We start from the raw sequence: 9,849 nt of genomic DNA, 5'->3' as shown, positions 1-9,849 counted from the left end.
TGCTAGTAACTAGCATGTGCAATAGTAACTATACCAAGCAGAAACTAAGACTTTTCGCTCGCGCTTTGCGCTCATTCAGTCAATAAGGTATTTCATAATTTTTATAACACATTATCAAAGCTTTATTAAAGCTATACACCATTGTTAGCAGCTACTATCAAGACTATAAAGCCTGGCGTCCACCGGTCATTACCGTCTCAGCTGCTATCCACTGATTTATGGCCGACAAGGCTTGGATATTAGAGCTGTACACAATGCAAGACGACTGATGTCCGTTACCGCCTGCTCTTAAACTGTCTCTTTCTAGCGTATGGTCTGTGACAATAACAAATGAGGACTATATGAGAACTTTTATTTGTTTTGCTATCCTTGCAAATGGTTTTGAAAGACGTGGAAGTTTTTGAAAATATAATTAGACTGGCCAACGAAAGCTGTCCACGAGAAACCTTGCTATACACTGATTAAACGATGTTGATACTTAGATATTATTTAAATTTTCCAGATATTAAATCATACTCCGGACTCTTCAAACTGCATCAAAATTCATGTAGTAATGTGTGAAAGTTGATGATGCACTTTAGGAGTCCCTTGGTAAATTTTATGATCTTTATCAGTGCCCATTTACGTACAGTCCAGATGCATCCATTTTTGGACCATTTTGACTTGATTGGCATTGAATATATCTTGTAACATTTTTAAAACTAACTAATCTTATAACATTTGCATTTTGAGGATGGTAGGAGGTTGTATTAAGCAAATAATTAATTTATGATTGGTTTTTGGAGTATTTTTTTTGTATTTTTATCCCGTGAGTGAAACCATATATCGAAAATACAAACTGAGATATAGATGCACAGAAAAACCAGAAAAAGAGACCAGCACTGGGAATCGAACCCAGGTCCTCAGCAATCCGTGTTGCGTGCTATAACCCCTAACTACACCACTGCTGGACCTGTCTAGATTCCTGAATCTAGACACGAATTTTTCCTATGCATACATATCTCAGGTTGCTTATTTCTACTATGTTATTTACTTAGTGCTGCTGCTTAAGTAGCATAGTAGAAATAAGCAACCTGAGATATGTACCTATGCATAGGAAAAATTAGTGTCTAGACTCCTGTCCAGCAGTGATGTAGGGGTTATAGCACGCAGCACGGATTGCTAAGGACCTGGGTTTGATTCCCAGTGCTGGTCTCTTTTTTTTCTTTATTCTTGTATTATTTAGTTGATAAACTTATCACCAAGAAAAACATTTTCATGTGGTGGAAGTTTCTAAACATTTCAATTCATACCTGCGACAAAATGCATACCCTCCTATAGCGGTAGCGATTCGCTTTCTAGTGTGGTCACAGTTCTAACCTAACCTACTTTTTGGTAGCGATTCGCTTTCTGGTGGGGTCACAGAGTTCTAACCTAACCATTTTTGTAATGATTCTCTTTCTGGTAGGGTCACAGGCTCTAACCTAAACTAACCTGCTTTTCTGGTAGCGATTTGCTTTCTGGTGGGGTCACAAATCTAACCTAACCTACTTTTCTGGTAGCGATCTGATTTCTGTTGGAGTCACAGTTCTAACCTAACCTAATCTACTTTTCTGGTAACGATTCGCTTCTCGTGGGGTCACAATTCTAACCTAATCTACTTTGCTGGTAGCGATTCGCTTTCTGGTAGGGTCACAGTTCTAACCTAACCTACGTTTCTAGTAGCAATGCGCTTTCTGGTGGGGTCACAATTCTAACCTAATCTACTGGTAGCGATAATACTGAAATCTGCGTAATAAAATATTTTTAAAGGACACTTGCAGCTCAACAAAATAAAATCACTATAATACTTTTATTATTTCGTTGCACAAAAAATGCTGGAAGTGGAAGGCCTAGACGAACGTACTACGATCAAATCGAGGACGTTCTGAAGAAAGGTCGGGTCGGTTGTACTCTAAACCGACGTGCATGCATGAAAAGATTGATGAATGTAGTGGAAGCGAGAAATGTATGCCATGATCGTAGCAAGTGGAAGGATGTAGTCTCTGCCTACCCCGTTAGGAAAGAGGCGTGATTTTATGTATGTATGTTTGTATGTATGTACAAAAAATGTTTTAAAATATGGACAACATAACGTGTTTTTACATTTTCATTGTAACAAAATATCAAAATACACAAAAAAAATATTATTCAAAAAATTATTCAATAGGTACTTTGATATAATTTTTAAATAAAAAAAAAACATTATAAATTAATTAAATTATTTTTTTATTAAATATGTTTCATTCAAGTAATTAGTAATTAAATCAATAATATTCGAAGTAAAAATACAAAGACTGATATTAGTTATTATGAAACATTTTCTGCGAAACGAAATTCTGTGAAATTTCTGTTTGTGAAAGAAGGGAAGGACAGCCAAAGCTTCGTCTTCCGGTTCGTGGTCGCCACTCGTGGACTTTTTTCCCGCAACGGTTATAATGTTCTTCGAGCGATTTGGCCTGACCATCAGCACAGGTGAGATATTTCAATAATAACACCAGTATGAAAAAAAAATCAATGTTTAATTTCTTTGAAACTTAAACAGAAATATAACTTATTATTCTTATTTTTTTAAATTATATATACCTAAATAAAGAGTTAGTGCTATTTATTATAGTAATACAAGAAGTTTCTAAGCATAATTAATTTTATAATTACTTAAACAAATGAGTTCTCTGTATCAGTTTTTGCCTGTAGTTTGATCATTAAATTATAACAGATACAGTTAATCTAATAACGTATCATAAAAATAGATAATAAGATAACAGAATATACACAAACATAAATTCCATACAGAAAGAGCTCGAAATAACAATAACAAAATAATACATATTTTAAAACATGTATCTATGACTTGGTATGCATACACACACACACACACACATATTTTTAATACAAATACCGTAAGCCTAGAAAGAAGCTCCCGTGAGTTAGACAGGACTTATGTTACAAGTGTAAGTGTCCATGGACTAGGATGGATGGATCAAGTATTTTTTTTATGACTTTAGTTTTAAAAAGTTAGTAGGTCTACTAACTGTTGACCTACTAACTGTTGTCCTTTGGTATACAGGCATGGAATAACGTTATTGACGAGCAAGTGTAATAAATAAAAATACCTGACACTTTATCCATGGACACTGAAATGACGTACCTGTACGTCATTTCAGACTAAAGAGGTTTCAAGTCAGCCATCGTTTTATTTACATATTATTTATTAAAACTTATAATTAATAATTTATTTTTATTATTTTAAATTTAAATCAGCTTGTCTTGCAATACATTTAGTAAATATTTTTTTAGCATGTTGGAATAATCTGGCCGTAAGACCATTCGAATTCTAAACTAAACACGGATCTTAGTACCTATGGTTGACGGCTCGAAAAAAGTGTTAATCAGTGGGGCCTCCGGCGTCGGGCTTCTAATAGTCTCTCGTTAGTTATCCCCTTCTTACGCCCCTTAATGCACAATGTACTATTATTCAATGCATGAAATCATTATAACACAAATGACTTAAAACTGCTGGCAAAAAGTTACTGTGGACGTATGTCGCCATAACCACCGGATATGATCATTATTTAGCATGACATCATTGTCATAAGGTAAATAGCCATAAAACGTGTCGCACAATAACATCACACAGACTCACTCAAAGGAATCGGCTCAGAACTGTAGACACCTACTCGTGATAAGATAAATAAATAGAACATAATAAAGTGATTAAAGTGCCATTATTTGAAAAAAAAAATTGTATCCGAACATACATTATACCTACTTATATAAATAACTAAATATCTCAAAAAATTTCGCTCATATAAATTAGCCTTTCAACCGTCGTAATATTCTCACCCAGATGTTACTGATGCTATTAACGTGCATGATTTATTTAATATTTTCACAGATTTTTCTAAATTCATTCTCCTATTCATTTGAAACAAACGTGTGACGTGAAGCAAAAAAAGCTTGTAAATTATTTTCGAAACAATAATTATCTACGAGACAAGTACCTATTCTATTTCATGAGCAATTCAATTACACAATGCTTGGATACACAGACTAAGCAAAAAAAAATTACATGGCTTTCTATCTACATAGGCGTCACTATTTTAGCTCAAGACATGTCTTATTATTCTTATGATTAGCTCTGTAGTAAACTTATTAAGTAGATACATGTAATTCTATTGCATTATTTCTGCGTCAACAAACGACTCATAATGCAGACTGATAAGATTCAATAAGTGGTCGGAATAATTTAATCTAACCTACATGTATCGCAAATATCAAAACAATACGGTATTTGACTATTTTGTATATGTTTTATAAATTAAAACTACACAATGCCTGTTATCGAATAGAAAAACAATTTTTAAGTTACCTTTACAAATTACAAAGTTATAAAGGTTTAAAATTCAAGATTAGACAGAGAAAGACATACTGGCATGTGACGTCACACGCCAGTACCGCCATACTTGCTGCATAGACAAAAACGTTTGAGAAAGAGACAGGTCTATAGATTTTTCAAAAAATCACTATAAATCCAATTTTCAACCGATTTAAATTTTCTCTTCGCTAAACACTATCTGTATATCTATATTTTCATAATAATATTAAGATATGACAAAATCAGGAGTTGTCAAATACCGTATTCTACTACTGAAAAATAACTTACAAGATAAGAAACAAACATGTGACGTGAAGCAAAAAAAACTTGTTTTTTTTTTCTAAACAATAATTATCTACGTGACAAGTATTTTATGAGCAGTTCAATTACACAACGCTTGGCTACACAGACTAAGCAAAAAAAAATACATGGCTTTCTATCTACATAGGCGTCACTATTTTAGCTCAAGACATGTCTTATTTTTCTTATAATTAGCTCTGTAGTAAACTTATTAAGTAGGTAGGTACATGTAATTCTATTGCATTATTTCTGCGTCAACCATCGACTCACATTGCAGACTGATAATATTCAATGAGTGGTCGGAGATGCCTGTGTTGTGTACCTTATTAATCGACCGTCATTGAAAGTCGAGGATTAGCAATCAATATTACAATCAAACGATAAATTATATAGCCAGATTAACTACAAATAACAAATAAAAAGTTTCCGTCAATATTTGTAGCAAAAATTTGTAGCATGATTGCTACAGTAGGTAGGATAAGGGTCCGGCAAAACCGCTGCTTAAAAAACGGTGACGGTACGGAAACGCAGTGACGCACCGTATGCGCACCGTTTTTTTTTGCATGCTTTCCACACCGCTGCTTAAAATACGCAAACGGTGCGGAATCGCAGTGACGTGCAGTAAACGTCACGACTTTTGTTCGGTACAGACCTGAAGCTTACGACACGTCACTGCGATTCCGTATTTTAAGCAGCGGTGTGGTGCGCATGCGATAAAAACGGTGCGCATACGGTGCATCACTGCGATCCCGTGCCCTCACCGTTTGTTTACTCGTAAGCAGCGGTTTGGTCGCACCTTCAGTTGGTAATCCACAAATATACTTATACTTACTCAGCGTAGAAACGAAATAGAAATGGAGTCTTCTTTTTCTCCAGTCAAAGAAACATTATAAAGGTGCCGACCAGGATCTACTTCACGTGATCACTCTCTCTTTGAACAGCAATGGCAGCCCGCCCTTAATGCTCTGCACGATACCGGACTTTGGTTCTACTTTGGGATGTTGCACCGTCTCTGGCGCAGGTGCCACCGTGAACTTGGACAAGATGGCCGCCAGGCCAGCCAGTGACTGCATAAGACCTAACCTTTCACCTGAAAATAAAGAAATACAACATTTTAAAGGCAGTGACTGAAATAAGCGAATCGACTGTATAAAACCGGGACCGCTAAGGTTAACAGGAAACTCGTATTATAAAATATACATAAATGTTGTATTTTTTAAAGTCCTTAGCGGTCCCTCGACACCGACGACGCTTAGATAAAAAAATATTACTAGGTACTTGTACTAAATTAACTTAGGCAATTTTTTTGGGAAATCAGCATATTCCTCGCGGAATAGGGATAAACGAATTCTTCGCAGATAAAGTCGCGGGCAACAACTAGGTACTGCATAATTATTTTTACTTTTTAGTTGTCTTTTTTGGCGGCGGTTTTTTCGGGCGTTTTTTATTATTAATTTTGCTGGCGTTTTTTTATGTCGGCGGTTTTTTAAATTTTTGATACTTTACGTTGTTCAATATTTGATATTCACGGACATCTAAGCTAATATTACCAAATATGCAAATGAGAGTTTGTGTGTTATTGTGCAAAGGGCTTGGATCCTACTTACCAAGTGGACCAAATATTTTTATCACATTGTCATTTTGAATCAACCCGTGTTTAACCCCCGACGCAAAAAGAGCGGTGTTAAAAGTTTGACCTCTATGTGTGTCTGTCTGTCTGTGGCAACGTAGCTCTTAAACGGGTAGACCGATTTTAATGCGGTTTTTTATTTCGAAAACAGGATTTCTAGCGATGATTCTTAGACATGTTTCATCAAAATCGGTTTAGTCGTTTTTGAGATATTGAACTTTGAAGTGTTGAGTCGGGGGTTTTCCAGCTTTTTGTTGGTTAGGTTATAAATAGTTTAAGTTGTTCAATAATTCATACACGGAAACAAACAAATCGTAACTATTCATGTATTATAAAATATGCATATGAGAGTTTGCGTGTTTATTTGCATGACACGCGTCCACGCAAAGAAATCAATCGATCGTAAATTCGATGAAATTTGGTAAAGAGATAGTTTGAGTTCCTGAAAAGGCCAAAGGATATGTGTTATCCAGAATAATTGCTTAGTTCTCGCGTTAAACGAGTATTAAAAAAATAAAAAATAAATTACAGAAGAAGCTACGGGCATCAGCCAAAAAGGAAAAGATTGAAATCGGAAGATACTATTAGATATACGATAGTATAATAAATTTCATAATTAGGTTTTGTGATACACAAAACTATTAGAACGATGTGATAATAGTTATTATCTAAAGAATAAGGTTAATGAACTTTGAAATCTATAATATAAAAGTGAACCGCCAGAACGGGACAAAAAAAACGAGACAGCAAGATGGCGTTCTACAACACCATTTTGACACGTTTCTCCCAAACAACGCATTATTTTTCTGGAATTTTAAAGCCATTTGATTCTTTGACCTTGGAAATCGCGAAAAACTTGAGAAAATATGATATTGGGTGTGTACATTTTGTATATTAAGCAAAATAAAATCACAAGTTCGAATTTCGAGCCATTCAGGAAAAAAGAAATCTATTCATTATCCTGCATTGCAGTCTTTAAAGCTATTTACCCATTCATTGCCGCGCGCCAGATTACGCTGGGCTTAGAGTCATTAAATTTTGAATGTAGATAGCTGGATTTCTGAAATAACACATAGGCTACTTTTATTCCAATATTTCCACGGGATAGTTATTCTTAACACAACACTTTAATGAAGATTACGATATAAATTTTTGGATTTCCCACAGGAATTTTGTAAAATCCCGGAATTTCAATTGTAACTACCAGATCGAATAGTTTACGCGTGCGAAGCCGCGGGTAAACTCTAGTTATGAATATTATTATAACTTGTATATTATTGTAAGTTTTGATCTAAAATTAAAAATCGGAGTTTAGATGTAAATATTATGATAATATTTATCTAGGTACTCGACTTTAGTTCTTATGCAGGGTTGTTGACGGACTTTACATTCTTCTTTACTATGATATATCTACGAAATATTGTGTTTGCCGTGTTTTCAGTGAAAAAAGTTAATCAGTTTGTAAGTTTGTTTGTTACTTCATCACGTCTGAAGCACTGAACCGATTTAGATGAAGTTCGGTATAGGTACAGATAGTTTGAGTCCCGGAGAAGGATATAGGATAGTCTTTATCTCGGAAAATTGAATAGGTCCCGCGGGATAGCAATCAAAGGATTCCGCGCGGACGGAGTCGCGGGCAACGGCTAGTATATTATAACACTTACCAATGCAAGCCCGAGGCCCGACTCCAAACGGCAAATAGATGCTCTTCTGGGTTGCGTCAAACTCCTCTGGACTAAACCTTTCAGGACGGAACACTTCAGGTTTCTCAAAGTACAATGGGTCCATCTGCATCGCCTGTATAGGCACAAAGATACGGACTCCTTCGTCTATCGTAACATTTACATCAGGAATTGTGTATTTCCGAACACATTCCCTAATAAGGAATCCGAGTGAAGGGAACATTCTCATGCCTTCTTTGAACGTCCAATCCAGATACGTCATTTCTTTAACGGCATCATAACTAAGTTTATTGTCATACTTAGCCAGAACCTTGTCGATATCGGCTTGGACTTTTTTCTGAACTTCTGGGTTATGGGCGAGTTGATGCAATGTAAAACTGGTGGCTGACGACGAGGTTTCGAAGCCAGCAGCGAAGAATATAAACACCTGCGCAGCCATGAGCCCTTCGTCCATTTCTAAAGTAGCAACCTCAGGAGTTCCATCAGGCTTCACTTTTTCTATAGAATCTCCGATCATCGTTCCTTTCTTTTTGCTCTCAATCAGTAGATCAATGAAATCATTCCTAGCAGATGGCTCATATTTCCTTTCTCGCAGAATCGCACCAACAAGTTCTCCAATGCCTTTTTCAACGTGAGCTAAAGGCTTCAAATGCCAAAACAACCTTGGCATGAATTGTTTCAAAAGCGTGCAAATGAATCTTTTTGCGTCAATATTAAAAATGCTGGCTCCTAGTTTGCGGAATGCGGACTCTTCTTCGTTGAGAGAGTCAGCGTCGATGCCGAAACCGCAGGCGCCGATGAAGTCTGTGGTGTACCTCGCCATGAGGTCGCGAGCGTCTAAGGTGCGTCCCTTGGCAGCGGCGGCTAGCGTGCGCTCTTGCAGCCGCTCGGCGCGCTCCACGATGAGCGGGAACATCGCCTTCAGCTTGCCGCTCGTGAACGCCGGCGTCATGCGCTGGCGCAGCAGCCGCCACAGGTCACCGTTCGCAAAAAACAAATTCCGATTTATCGGTTCAATCAACTTCTTATTTGTAATAAGACCGCGCGAGTAAAAATGCGAGAAATCTGTTATCAAAATATGCTTAACAATCTCAGGATCCCTTATAACTAGTTCTGGTGTGGTCGATCGGAAGTACCCCACGATTTTCTCTGTTGGATATTTCCAGTACATTTCCACAGCCATTTCGCACGAGCTTTTCTGCATGAGGTAGTTTCTGGCGTTGTTCCCGAAGATGAGCACTGGTTTGTCATGCTTGACGCCTCTTTTCTTCCAATAGTCGAACGTTCTTATGTTGTAGAGGTACCACGCTACAAGCGCGATGAGGATAAAAGCAATTGTAATCATGTTGTGTAGGCGACTCGTCGCACGCGTCGCTCGGTGAATACTAACGTTATGAACAACAGGCCCGCAAATTATATTATTACAGACCGGTTCGAGTTTAAAGAACTGGTAGACGTAGATAAACAGTTGTGTGTTTATAGATAACTAGTTACAAAACTGCAGTGAAATATATTACTAATTATTTTATTGTGAGTAGTTTGATGTTGATAAAAAGTTTTAATTTATTTCTCACTACGAGACGATAAGGAAAATAATTTATGGTAACTGGCATTACAGATAATAGGGCAATTACTTAATGTTATGCTGATTAATAGTTTTTATTAGAATAGATTATTGTTTTAAATTATCCTACTGTAATACTAGGTACTATTAAGTACATAATTATTATAGTCAACATCATCAGTCGTTTCTACATCAGAATAAAAACAATACTGACTGTCACATTTTGTTTTAAGTAAGTTCTCGTAAACTTTTGACATTGAGTGTTGTATAATTTATT

At 36.4% G+C, this 9,849-nt stretch overlaps 1 protein-coding gene across 1 annotated transcript; it reads right to left on the bottom strand.

Moving 5' to 3' along the window:
* Nucleotides 1-4,723: 4,723 nt before the first annotated feature.
* LOC141439790 (cytochrome P450 6B2-like) lies at nt 4,724-9,437 on the bottom strand. The gene is made up of 2 exons (XM_074104167.1): nt 7,991-9,437; nt 4,724-5,786 (listed from the first exon to the last, which is right to left on the bottom strand). The coding sequence occupies exons 1-2, from the start codon at nt 9,351-9,353 to the stop codon at nt 5,611-5,613; spliced, it is 1,539 nt and encodes a 512-aa protein (XP_073960268.1). The 5' UTR covers nt 9,354-9,437; the 3' UTR covers nt 4,724-5,610.
* Between the last annotated feature and the right edge of the window lie 412 nt (nt 9,438-9,849).

The sequence above is a fragment of the Choristoneura fumiferana genome, chromosome 21, assembly GCF_025370935.1.
Source record: "Choristoneura fumiferana chromosome 21, NRCan_CFum_1, whole genome shotgun sequence".
NCBI lineage: Eukaryota > Metazoa > Arthropoda > Insecta > Lepidoptera > Tortricidae > Choristoneura > Choristoneura fumiferana.
Note: the sequence above shows the minus strand (reverse complement) of the source record. Positions and strands in the feature narration are given on the sequence as shown.

Coding starts and splice junctions, on each gene's coding strand:
- LOC141439790 (XM_074104167.1), bottom strand. CDS start 9,353: ATGATTACAATTGCTTTTATCCTCATCGCGCTTGTAGCGTGGTACCTC. Junction 5,787..7,990: donor CGGGCCTCGGGCTTGCATTG/GTAAGTGTTATA, acceptor CTTTATTTTCAG/GTGAAAGGTTAGGTCTTATG.